The following is a 13,083-nucleotide window of genomic DNA, read 5'->3' as shown; positions in this document are numbered from 1 at the left end:
CTGGTCTGATGTGATTTCTGACTTTCGGCACATGTCAAGATGCTATTTCCCGTCCCCCCCCCCCCCCCCCCCCCCCCCCCCCCCCCCCCCCCCCCCGGCACAGATGATTACAGTCTTCCCTGTTTGGTGCAATGAAGTATAGCAGATAAAATGGGGAAAGAGGGAAATTATCACCTTTAACAAGATTAATTTTTAAATGTTTTTATATATATTTGGAATTGTTAAATTGGTTTTGCTGAAACAATCTCACCCTTAAGATACTATTTGAATGTTGGTTTCAATAAAGGTTCTTGAAATTGTTACCCGTGAGTTCAGTTGGTCCGTGGTCATTAGGCAGTGAGCCCCCGAGGCTGGCACCTTGAGCCACAGGAGCGCCCGAGGGCAGACCTCGCCACGGCTTCCTGTTCCTCACAGTGAGTTCAGTCTCGGACTACGTTACCCCTGTTGCACAGGAGTCTGATGACATTCTGGTTTTCCTTCTGAGCCGTTCATCTCCATCTCGGATTGGAGTATCTGTTGGAATTTGTGCTACTTAAAATATTTTGGGGCTAAGAAACGCCTCTGTGAGATGGAGGTTTTCACGGAATTCTGCATCTGCAACACCGTCCCTCAAACCAGCTTCTGTAGGAGGTCTCCGTGACTCCCTGATTCAGGTGCCGCCGCCGCAGCGGCTCCTCCTGGGCCCACGGGCGTCCGCTCCAGCAACGCAGAAAGCACACCTCCACACCTGCCTTCGCCAAAATAAGACTTTATTTTTACAGTCCCCTGGAGGACAGAAGGAGGGAGGCTGGTGACTCTGCGGACGCAGATTCGGACCCACAGTCTCTCCGGGCCCCGCGGTCCCCACGGTGGGCTGTCAGGCCCGCGCGGGGCCGTCTTTGCTGAGGCCCGTGGCTAGCTTCCCGGAGAAGAGGTCTTTTCCCATAAGCCGTCTTCGTTTTTTTTGTAGAGTAGAGCCTTGTTTCCAGGAAACAGTGCGTTGGTTGGAGATGGGTGTTTTTTTAAGAACATTAAGGTAGATCTAATATGTTCAACAAAGTGGGGCGGCTCAGCCAGCGGTGAGGTGGAAAGGTTCTGGAAAAACAAGAGTCTGGGTCTGAGAGAGGAGTAAGCTGCCGAAGTATCTCCACGCCCAGAAACAGGCCGGGCGCGTACATATAAATCGCACAAAGTTCCGGAGGACGCCTCGGACGTGTACTGCATGGACGGGGAAGCAGCAGTTGGTCACATACTGCTTCGACCCATGCAGACGCCCGGCCCTTATTCTCGGCTGATCTAGAGGTAATGGGGCCTAAGTCCCGCCCACTGGAGGACAGGCAGCTGTGCTCCCGCCCAGACCTGCCTTCTGCCGGGTCAAGAAACCAGGCTGCGGACACTTAGGACCGACGGGCTGTAAGTTCTCACCTCCAGTATTTGCTGATCGTCCTGGCGCAGCCAGAAGTCCACGTGTGGAAACGGCATCCAGGAGTAGGGTCCTATACGAAGCTGTTCGGTCCTCGGGTCGTAAATACTAACCATCTGAGAAAGAACGTTTCGAGGACTAAATTTAAGCGAGGTTCTCACCGTCTCCAGCCCCAGCACAGTCGGCACGTGCGCGGCTGCAAACTGCCCAGCAGCAAACCCGCCACTCCCGGAGTCCTGGCCGCGGCTCGGGTACTGCAGTGAGTAGCGCCCGCTTGTGCCTTGGTCCTGACAGCGATCCCCGGGGAAGACAGCATCTCTCCCATTTTGGTTGGAAACCTGAGGCTCGGACTGACAGGCACTTTGCCCACAGAGGCGTTTCCAGCAAGCGTCAGAGCCTGGCTGCACACCCAGGGGTGTCTACACCGAGGTGTCTCACTCCCATCCACGGTCCTCAGTGCTACATAAAACGCTGCCTCGTTTTTCTGCCCCCAGCAACTAGTGACCTTGCAACTTAAAGTGCATCCTGCAGGGCGCCTGGGGGGCTCAGTTGGGTAAGCGTCTGGCTTCAGCTCTGGTCATGATCTTATGTTTCATGAGTTGAAGCCCTGCATCAGGGTCTATGCTGACAGCACAGAGCCTGGAGCCTGCTTCAGAGGCTGTGTCTCCCTCTCTCTAAAGGCTGCCCGATCGAAAGCAAAGAAAGTGCTAATTTGCCAAACTATTCCCTAAAGTCCCCAATTTGTCAGTGGTAGTTTTCTGCTTAACCAGCAATATTAGCTCAATCAAGGCTATTCTGCTGCTTGAGAAATTGCTAAAGGAATCTTACAAATAAATGTTAAAGGGTTGGCAAAACAGATCACTGTGAATGCAGACATTTTCCAAGGAAAGTGTCACCATTTCATCAGTGAGGAAGCTGAATGTGCTCTTTTATCACCTCTCCACCTGCAGAGCAGAGAACTGGGGTCTTCAACTTAGAACCTCAAATCCTGCACTGTGTGTGTGAGAGTGTGAGAGAGAGACAAAGAGAGAGGTGTGACCCCGGGGCATTTTACAAGTTTGCACAAACTTCACCCCTGAGGTTTGTGACGCCTGCGGCTCTGGGACGGGGCACTCACCGGGCCTCCGGTCAGAGCTCGGGCCGCCCGCAGCTGCTCCTCCGGACCGCGGTCTGGGAAGGAGGCTCTGTAAATCTCAGCGGTTTTGATGTTGACGGCTGCGGGGACAGAGAGGACTCAGCATGGACTAAAGGCACAGATGCAAAGCTGGCAGAGTGGACAACTTGTACCAGCACAGGTGACCGAACGGGGCGAAGCGCCTGAGGCAGGGGGAGTGGTGTGGCGGGACTGCCACTGCTAAGGGTCTGCGGCTTCCCGCTTTGTGGGGACGGAAAATGCCACCTTTCAGCCAAGCCTGGGCCCCGGGCCAGACCAGGGTGACTTCTTCTGGGGGAAGCACCACTCTTCGGGACAGAAGTGTGGCCTGGGGGCATGTCTGGGTGGTGGAGGCGATGACGTGTTCCTCCTGTGGACCTCTGCCACCTTACAGGGAGACTGTGGACCGCCATGCACCCTGCTCAGACGTCACACATGGGCATGACCTCCAGGGGCGGGGGGGGGGGGGTCTGCTCTCCTTAGGGGGACCTTGTCCTCCGCCCACTCGTCTGTCCCCCGCGGCCTTGGGGTGTGGGCACGCCGCCTGCCCAGGGCCCCGGTGCCTCCGAGAAACGCTCTACATACCGATGCCATAGATGATTGGAAAATGCTTTTCATTCTCTTCCCGGTCATTTAATTCTAACAAGACAAAGAAAAATTCTTTTCAAGAACGAATTTTTAAGAAATACTCAACAACTGCTTTTGTTTTCTGTAACTGAGGCCAAAAAGAAGGCCATACTGCAACGGGAGAAAATGTCAGGACCCAAGGGTCTGTGTTTGCCCGCCAGGTCCCGTGCCAAGTGGCGCCTCCCTGCTCCCTCCGCGCCCAGACAGCCGCTGCGCCTGCGCCCACCCCCACCCCCACCGCCCTGGGTCCCGGCCCTCCTTCCCAGGAGCAGAGGAAGCTTCTCAAACTCCCGAGGAAAGGGGGGCCGCACGGGCCACTGGATGCACAGGGCGGGGGCTCCCATGGCTGAGGGGCTTGTTCCAGGTCTTGCTTGAAGGGTGAGGGCGCCAGCACTCACCTGTCACACACAGTGTCACTAGGTGAATGTCTTCTTCTTGTCTGTCAAACTCACCTACAATGAGAATTTTCACAGCAGAGGTCAGCATGCTGCTGAGCCATCCAAGTGGGGCCAGGCCCTTCCTGTCCCCTTCCCCTTTCCGCCACCACCTGGCCCGTCCACGGGAGCCAGATTTCTGGGGAATGACGCCGAGAGGCCCTGCCTGCCGGTGACAAGCACGTCCCGAATCTCCGGCCCAAAGGAAGCTATGACCAACGCTCTCCCTTTGTCTCTCCCTTCTGAGAGGTTTGTGGAGACATACTTGGAAAACATCCACTCTTAACTTCTTTCCTTGTTATTGGTCATTAAAAAAAACTTGATCACTAAAAAAAAAAAAAATGGAAAACACCGGCAAGTACATGGTCTTTAACGGTACCAACTACACGGGCTTTTAACGCCCACAATCCCAGCAGTGAGCAGTCCGCACGTCCTTGCCTGCGGCCCCGTGCCGTTCAGCCCTCGTCCCGAGCACTTGGTCCTGCCCGCTACCAAGTTCTTTCCTAAAGAGATCAGACTCTTTCCTGATGTAAAGACTGTTCTGCTGCCCGTATCTGGGCATAAGTCTCTGTGCACACTGCAGGTTATTTTCTTAGAATAGATGCTCCAAAGGGGAAGTACCAGGGCAAAAGATAGGAACCTTTTGAGACTTAAGCCACGATGCCAAAGTACCCTGTGGACAGGCGGCCCGGCCGCACGTTCCGGGCCTCACCTGTAATCCCCACTAAGCCAATAGGGGAAAAAGTGGCATCGCTGGTGTTAGAACTTTCTGCAGATGAAAACGACATCACTGCCCAAAGGGGTGGTGGCAGTTCGGCTCACCGTTTTGTTTACCATTAGGGTTTACCATTTTGGACAGTGGCGTCTGCTCTTTCCAGGGGAATCTCGTCCCCATCCCACCGGCCCCTGTGATCGTCGCCCGGCCCCCCGGCTGAGTCCAGGCCGAGCCGTGCAGGCTGCTCTGAGGAGTGGTCCCCTGGCGGCTGGGCGCTAACTAGCACTGTGACCCATGGGAACACGGGTGCACGTTTTTATCAAAAAACTTGGGGGAGGGGCAGACAGTGAACTTACTAAGAAGTTGATGAGTGAGCTTTTGTGACAGCTGCCGGTCATCACTGAAGCCTCCCACAAGGTGCACTTCGAGCCTGGCAAGGAGACGGGGCACCGTCAGAGGCCAGCACTCTGACCCCGGGGTGCCCAGCTTCACTCTGTCCACGAAGCCGCGCTCCACGGGGGTGCTTCCTCCCGGGCCTCATCCACGCAGGGAGGACACATCGGGGCGGCGCTGGGAGAAGTGGGCAATCGCCAGGGCCGCACGAGCCCCTGGGGACCCGGCCAGGGACCCAGATGGCAGCAGCCGGGCACAAGAAGAACAGGACGCCACCCTCTCTGCCGCCCTTCGCGGGCACCTCCAGAAACCTCCCCAGCGTCTCAGCCTGAGGGGAAACGGGCTGCAGACCCCTCACCACGCTGTCTCCTGTCCACCAAACCTGGAGACAGGGACTGTCGCCTCCAGTTTCAAGAAAGGAACCAGGTCTGTTTCTACAGGCCATGCTGCCCACCCCCGGCCAGTTTTCCAGGTTTGGGGAACCCTGCTACTCCCTTGGGGTGGCCTTTCCCGGGACTGTCACCGCACACACTAGCACAAGACAGCTCTCCAACTCCCACGCTGGAGCCTGTCCACCGCCCCCCTCCCTGTCTGCAGTCTGGGACACCCGGGGACCCCGCCTTCAACTGAGGGAGGAGCCGGAACTGGCCGGAACTGGCACCAGGAGCCAGGTCATCATGGCTTTGCGTGACACGAGGCCGCGGGTTCCCCTTCCCAGTCATCATGCAGCCCTTCCAGAAGGACCACGCGCGCTCCCAGGACAGACCAAGAATCCCTCCCACCGCAGCCCAGCGCTGCGCCAGGGGACCCTGCCCCTGCGCTGGCCCGGCCTGTGGGACCCTCGTGACCCCAGGCAGAGGGGGTTTATCCTTATTTTGTTCAATTCCTAGGATTCTGGGAACTCGTATACAACGGGACCAGCCCAATCGGCGGCTCCCCAGTGAGCGGGGAAGGAGGGGGCCCGGGTGCGTGTGGGACACCGCCGGACCCGGTCCCGGGCCCCCTCCCCCAGCCGTGTGGCCGGGTCCCCTGTGTCCCAGGGCGACAGCTGTTGGAGGGAATGGCCACATGACAGGCCGGCATGGTGGGGGGCTGGCCTCCACGCTCCCTCCCCCGCACCCCCTGCTCTGCTGACTGCTGGTCTCTGGCTGCAGGAGCACTTGGGGGGCGGCTGTCTGTCTCCCGGTCACCGCTACGTCCCCAGCACCTGTCACAAGTTCCCGCTCGGAGCACAGACACCCGACAAGTAACCACCGGAACGAATGAAGGAAGAGGGGGCGTGGGGGGGGGGGGCGCCGACGCGTGAACATCCATGGCGGTACAGGCGCGAACGCACAAGTGGAGGCTCAAAGTGTAACCTTCGCCCGCAGGCCAGCCTGCCCCAGCCCCCTGGTCGGCTCGCTCCACGGCCACCGGCGAGGGGCCCATGCTGTGCCGGCGCGGTGACCTCCCGCCTGGCTGCCACCCGCATCCCTTCTACGCGTCGGGGCGCGGTGCCCGGCGTCACAGGACTGAGGAGCGTGTGGCGCTCACCTTCCACACGGAGCGTGGTCCGAGAAGGATCTGATGGAGCTCATGATGAGGGGGACCTCCGCTTTGGTGTCGCTTCCGTCACAGTGGGTCAGGCATGTGGCCCCGCTGCCTGGAGCGAAGGGGGGAACGGCGCCTGTTACTCGGGGTGAGGGCTCCAGCATGAGCCGGATCTACTCGGACGCCTCCTCTGCCAGTGCCCAGGAGGAAGATCTAGAAGGATCTGCCCCGCCAACCCTTGTGACCAGGGTGCCAGGGAGACGCCACGCAGAGCGGGGAGGGGCAGGGCCCGGCTGCGGGCAGGACGCCGGGAATCCCCAGTGCGGAGACACGCCCCGGGGTCCTCCGTCTCGCCATACCTGTGTGCCTCAGGACCACAATGTGACAAGTGGTGGCGTCATCAGAACCCAGAATGGAGATGGAGCCTGTTTGGAAAAGAGATAAAGTGACGCATCCGGTGGCCCCGGCGGGTGGCGCCCCCTCGCAGCTTCCTAACCTACCATCCTGCGGGGAGGCGGCTGCCAGCTCTCTTTGCTGAACATACAGAAGGCCCTGGGGTCCCACTTGCTGAACAGACTGACCTCTGAGAAGTCTGGCTCTTTCCTGTTCAATTAAAACAAACAAACAAAAAATAAAAGAGGGACGGAAATGAGTGAGGACCGGGCACCTAGAGGGGTGGCGGGGCGCGGGGACGGGGCAGCGGCCACTGCGGCGGGGGCGAGCGGAGGCCCCGGGGCGCTTCTGCTCTGTTCCACCTACGAGGCCCTCAGCCGGGAGGGGACCCAACGGTCTGGTCTGCGTGAGGACCCGGCCGCTGGCCCTGCCCCGGGCCGGGCGTCCCCACGCTGGGGATCTGGCTGGGGAACGCCTCGTCCCCAGGGCGCACAGCCCTGCGTTGCTCAGAACAGCAGAGGCGAGTGAGTTCCGCAGAATGGACTCACAGTAACGCAGTCAGGAAAGACGAAGGTTAGGGGAAAACGTAACCTGACAAGAAGTGAAAATGAAAAAAACCTTTAAAAGTTATAAGCAGGGGTGTGCGGATGGCCCAGTCGGTGAAGCGTCCGACTTCGGCTCAGATTATGATCTCGTGGGTTGTGGGTTCGAGCCCTACACCGGGCTCTGTGCTGACAGAGCTGGGAGCCTGGAGCCTGCTTCCGATTCTGGGTCTCCCTCTCTCTCTGCCCCTCCCCCGCTCGTGCTCTCTGTCTCTCAAAAACGAATCAACATTAAAAAAAATTTTAAATTATAACCATGCGGTGATTACCGCAGGGCTCGAACGCTGCCACACAGGAGGGAGCGCTGGGAGGAGATTCACCCGCGCGGCCACGGCCAGACAGGGCGGACTGGGAGCGTCCACGTGTGCCGTCGCCTTGTCTCGATTCTGTAAACGCGCTACGACAGAGTCGTGACGGACGCAGACAACCGGAAAGGACCGTCATCAGTCAGCGGATTTGGGAAAAAGCTGTTAGTGTTAGGCACCCAAACCTCTCACCTCCCACTGGCAGAAGTTCTTACACAGAAAGTCCCTAGTGTGGGTGGGCGCGCGGACTCGCCGGACAGCGCCCCTGCCCCCAGCACATCACCGTGTGTCAACTGTACTAGAATTAATTTTTTTTTTAATTTTTTATATCATTTATTTTTGAGACAGACAGAGCATGAGTGGGGGAGGGGCAGGAACAGAGGGAGACGCAGAATCCGAAACAGACTCCAGGCTCCAAGCTGTCAGCACAAAGCCCAACATGGGGCTTGAACCCACAGGCTGTGAGATCAAGACCTGAGCTGAAGTCAGCCGCTCAACAAACTGAGCCACTCAGGCGCCCCTAGAATTAATTTTTTAAAGTCTTGTGCAGTAAGCTTTAAAAAAAAAAAAAAAAACCTCACATAGTCAAATTCTTTAATGAAAACAAACCTTTCAAAAACGCCATACCGAGGTGCGCCTGGGTCGTTTAGGTCAGCTGAGCGTCCGACTTGGCTCGCGGCATGATCTCGTGGTTCACGAGTTCAAGCTCCACATCGGGCCCTATGCGGACAGCTGGGAGCCGGGAGCCTCCTTCCGATCCTGTGTCTCCCCCTCTCTCTCCCCTCCCCTGCTTGCACTCTGTCTCTTTCTGTCTCTCAAAAATAAACAAAAAAAACCCCCAAAAATGCCAGATTGATCCAAGAAGTCACATCATCACAGGGTACGTAGCGGGACCACTATTTCCTTCTTACTTCTCAAAGAACAGACTCCCAGCCAAACGTGCAAGCCCAGAGGAGGCGCGTGGTGTCTAGACCAGACCCCAGCCAGCTTCACGGCCTCTCACGGGCCACCCGCCACCGTTGGGACGGGTGCCCACTGCGGCTGGCGCTGGCTGAATCAGTAATAAAATACAAGGTATTTTCTAAAAATCACGATCAGCTTGATCAGTTAGTTACCCAGAGTTTTCTTCTCTTAACAAACTGTCATTCGCGGGAAGCGGGGCAGCCGTTAGCATGAAAGTCCTCAACAGAACAGACGAGAAGGCGGAAGTGAACAGCCTCACCGCGTCAGCAGGCCGCGCCCGTCAGGGAGGGACCGGCTGTGACTCACGGTCCCGCAGCTCAGCAAACAGCTCGCCTCACGAGCGCTCTGCGTGTCCCACCGCCTGTCACCTCTCCGTGACTCGGAATTAGACACAGGACAACGCAGACTCTCCTTTCCATTAGCCCCTGAATACTGATCTTGGGCTCTATTCTTTCAGGGGCGGGGGGAGGAGGGCCAGGGCCCCTTCTGCCCACGGATGTCCACCCTGGGGCCACCACCCCAAAAGCAAAGCCAGGTGTGCGCGTGAACTGCCACTTGCGTGCCTAAGACCAAAAATCACAATGCCCCAGCGCCCCCAACCGGTTCGCAGCCCCCCATCCCCTCTCCACTGCTACAGTTTACAGACAGGAGCATCAATCATCACACGCGATGATGCCACAAAGCGAAAAGAACATGCTGTTTTGGTTTTTCCGCTTTTAAGAAACGAAAAAAAGTTCAGCCAAACTTCTCTGTGGAAAAACCACAGAGAGCTCCTCAGGCAACTCCTATCCCTTCCAGAAAGAAAGGAGGCGAGGCTTCTTGGCCTCTGACACTCGCTGGACCCGAACATGCACTAAAAAACAAAATCCCCTCTCCGGGAGTCCCTCCCGTCCCAGCTCCGGTCCCTTGTCGCTGCCCTTCGGGCCGGGGCTCCGCAAACTTTCCTCTGAAAAGGGCCGGACAGGAACTATTTTGGGCTCTGCTGGGGCGTGGTCTCCTGCTGCAACCACCAGGCTCTGCTGTGTAGCCTGAAAGCGGCCTGGACAACGCGTAAACAAACGCTGCCGTGTCCCCAAAAGACAGGACTTATGGGTGACACGGAAATTTGAATTAACTGCATATAATTTCACGTGTCCCAAAATAGTACTCTTTTTTCTACATGTTTTTATTTTATTACTGGGAGAGAGACAGACTGAGTGAGCAGGGGAGAGGGGCAGGGTAGGGGCGGGGAGAGAATCCAAGCAGTCTCCCCGCTCAGGGCAGAGCCTGACTCAGGGCTCGAACTCACCAGCCTTGAGATCATGACCGGAACTGAAATCAAGAGTCAGACACTGAACTGACCGTGCCGCCCCAGCGCCCTGAAATAGTGAGGTTTTTTAAATTTTTTTATCCCCACCATTTAAACATGTAAAAGCCATCCTGGGCTGGCACAGGGCTGGAGCCTGCGGACCCCAAAGCCCCCAGGCCCGTGGGCCGGTCTTGCACCCCTCCCCCCGCTGCTACATTGTGTCCACTCTTCACACACCCTCCACCGGGGAAAGGGGGTCACGCCATCTGGTCCCTAGGCTGTGCGAGGATTAGCGGATGGTAGGCTTGCAGTGGGGGGCTGTCACCACGCCGGCCTGGATCCCCGGCCCCGAGGCCCCCGGTGGCCTCGCTGCCCTCCCTGCTGGCTGCCAACATCTCGGCTTCAAGACGCAGCTTTGGTTACACCCCTTTTCTGCTCGGAAGCCCTTGCGGTCCGGCGATTTCACTGGCAGGAATAATGACAGGGGTTTCTAAAGATTTAGCTCCGCGACCGTCCCCGACACGGGTTCATAAACCCCCTCCGTGCTTAGAAGCAGGTGCAAAGTCACAGCGGGGAGTTCTCCGGAGCCGCACTCCGCCCCAGCGCCCGTCACCGGTCAGCACAGGAGGGACTCTGTGCTGGGACGGCGACCTTCGTCCGGGAGCCACTAGTCACCCGCGGCGGGGAGGACTGAGCAAGGGATTTTTAATTTTCTTTCACGGTCACCGCCCGCGGCCAGGGCTGCTGCACTGAGCGCCGCGCTTAGAAGGCACTCGGCCGGGGTCCACCGCTGCAGGGACACGGGGCCTCGGACCGCCTGCTCCACCCCCTGGGCCTCACTGTCCTCTTCTGTAAAATGGGAACAGCGACTGACGGGCACTTTACTCTGTGCTGGGCGTGGCGAGGGCCAGGCTGTGACGCGAAAAAGACATCACAGAAAAGAACAGGTGGCATGCTCCCATTTCTAGAAGGGCATCGTTCCTTTACAAAGAAAAACCTCTGGGGGCACCTGGGTGGCTCAGTCAGTGAAGCGTCCGGCTTCAGCTCAGGTCACGATCTTGCAGTTCATGGGTTCGAGCCCCACGTCGGGCTCTGTGCTGACACCTCAGAGCCTGGAGCCTGCTTCAGATTCTGTGATTCCCTCTCTCTGACCCTCCTCTACTTGCACTGTATGTTTCTCAAAAATAAAAAAACAAAAAAAAATTCAAAGAAAAACCTCTGGAAGGGCATTTACCAAAACATCGAGAATGGCAACGGTCCCAGACGATTTTTTTTCTCCTTTGTGACATTTCTGGTTTTTCTTACAAAGGGGACACGCTACTTGTTACAGAAAAAAAAAAGTCATGAAACTTTTCATCTCCTTCTACTGCTTGTTCCGTGAAAGATCCACCGAAAACCCCTCTTGGCTGTGACCCACCTCCCTGCGTTTACCTCCCACTCTCTCCGCTCGCCCTCCGGCGCCGCCCCCCTGCCAAGGGTAGCACGTCCAGCTTGCTCTCCGAGAATGCTCTCTCCATCCCACCCAATCTCTCCCGTGCACCCACGCTTCTCCCCTGAGGCGAAGTGACCCGTCCCCCAGTTTCCTGTGATGCAAATCGGCCCCCAGGACATGGCCTTTCCCTTCAAGAGGGCTGGCCACCCTGGCTTGTCACATCCCTCCGCCTCCTTTCCCCCCTCCCCTGCACAGGGAGGGTGCCGCCTTGGACACTGATCTCTTTATCACAGAAATTTCCAGGGAGACGTAAAGATAGTGCCACCTTAATTCCTTACGCGGCTGAAATTTTTTTCCCCTCTGGTGAGTCCTACTCAGACTTCATTCCTTAATGATGTGACAGCGATGTGCCCCCAAGGAAGGTGCTCAGCACAGTGCCTAGTGTCTACTAACTACTCAGCAGGTGCTGGAGAATCAGAGCGTGGTCCCCTTTTCCCGGTGACAAAGTCCTCAACCTTCAGGTCATTGTCAGGAGTCAAGGTGTTCGCTCATTTATATAACAAGTAAATTACAAAGTGCAGATTCATTGCCAGCGGCTGTCCCAGGCTCTAAAGACACCAACAGCGACACATACTTTGCTTTCAGGAAGCTTACATTCTGGGGAAACATCAAGGGACAATTAAAAAAAAAAAACTATGCAAACAAAATAATTACAAACTGCAAGGGTCACAGAGGAAACCTCAAAAATCCCTTCCGCGAGCCTACAGACTAATCCAGCTCCTCTGCTTCACACCTCAGAGTCAAAGGGGGACATTCTGCCTTCATGGCACTTAACAGCTGACGTCTTTGAGCCCTTCTGTGGTTAAAAACCGCGCCGACTACCTAGGCTGCAGCGCAGGCGGCCCTGATTGTAGGAAGGAGGTCAACACTGCGCTCAGCAAACACCGGAGGCTCCCATATACTTCCAATCAGTGAGTTGATTGACTCCCCCTTAACTGGATCCGGGGCAAGTGGAAGGTTTGGACCCAAGAACCCCTTTCCAAACTGTCTGCACAAGCACGGACTAGGGGTTCAGAGACCTGTTTGAGGACAAAAGCAGGAAGACGAAACAAAACCTAAACCCTTCCATCAGGGCGTGGTCCTCAACACCGCTCAGCTGGGGAGAAGCACGGCCCTTCCTTCAGGCTAAAAATACCGGAGCCCCGTGGGGAGGGGGAGCCTGGTGCCCCAGCCCGAAGCCCGTTGGGGCGAGCCGCTCCCGCGGGGTGCCGGCCCCCGTGAGAGCCCCCGCGCAGGGGCGCTGCCCAGGTTGGCCTCAACGGGCCAAGCCCGGCTCGGCGTGGGGACCCGCCCGCCCGGAGTGGAGAGTCCCCGGGGGCCCTCCAGCCGCCGTGCAGTGCGACCTCGGGCAAGTCGCCTAACCTCTCTGGGCCGCCGGCGCCTCTTCCGGCAGAGAGAGGCCTCCGCACGTGCCCTCGAAGGCCCTAGGGAGGGGAAAGCCTCATAGATGCCTCGAGCGAAGGCATAAGATCGCTGCGGGCGGCCGGGGCTCCCGACGTGCCGACAGCGGCTCGGCTGCGCCAAGTTTAAACCCTGTCCGCGGAAGAGCTGCTGGAGGCGGCGGGGCCAGGAGAGTCGGGCGCGTCCGGCAGGTCCGCTCGGGCCCGTCTTGAAGACACCCCCGCCACCCGCCCGGGCCCTGCTCACCTCCAGAGGCGGGTGGGCGCGCACCAGGTCCCCCGCAGACTGCGGCAGCCGCACTCGCCGCCCCTCGACGAGCAGCGGCATAACGGAGGCGGCCGCCCGGGCAGGCCCAGGGAGGCGGCGGCCTCCCCAGCCCCGGGCC

General features: G+C 57.9%; 1 protein-coding gene across 2 annotated transcripts; it reads right to left on the bottom strand.

The window, feature by feature from the left end:
- Positions 1-185: 185 nt before the first annotated feature.
- NTAN1 (N-terminal asparagine amidase) lies at positions 186-13,077 on the bottom strand. 2 transcript variants are annotated; one of them, XM_029948112.1, is made up of 10 exons: positions 12,945-13,077; positions 6,755-6,857; positions 6,614-6,679; positions 6,258-6,366; positions 4,688-4,761; positions 3,581-3,634; positions 3,141-3,194; positions 2,520-2,617; positions 1,405-1,518; positions 186-1,074 (listed from the first exon to the last, which is right to left on the bottom strand). In XM_029948112.1, the coding sequence occupies exons 1-10, from the start codon at positions 13,023-13,025 to the stop codon at positions 895-897; spliced, it is 933 nt and encodes a 310-aa protein (XP_029803972.1). In that variant the 5' UTR covers positions 13,026-13,077; the 3' UTR covers positions 186-894. The 2 variants fall into 2 exon arrangements, with proteins under 2 accessions (XP_029803972.1, XP_029803973.1); XM_029948113.1 differs by lacking the exon at positions 6,755-6,857 and having other exon boundaries at positions 733-1,074; positions 12,945-13,027.
- Between the last annotated feature and the right edge of the window lie 6 nt (positions 13,078-13,083).

Source organism: Suricata suricatta, chromosome 8 (assembly GCF_006229205.1).
Source record: "Suricata suricatta isolate VVHF042 chromosome 8, meerkat_22Aug2017_6uvM2_HiC, whole genome shotgun sequence".
NCBI lineage: Eukaryota > Metazoa > Chordata > Mammalia > Carnivora > Herpestidae > Suricata > Suricata suricatta.
Note: the sequence above shows the minus strand (reverse complement) of the source record. Positions and strands in the feature narration are given on the sequence as shown.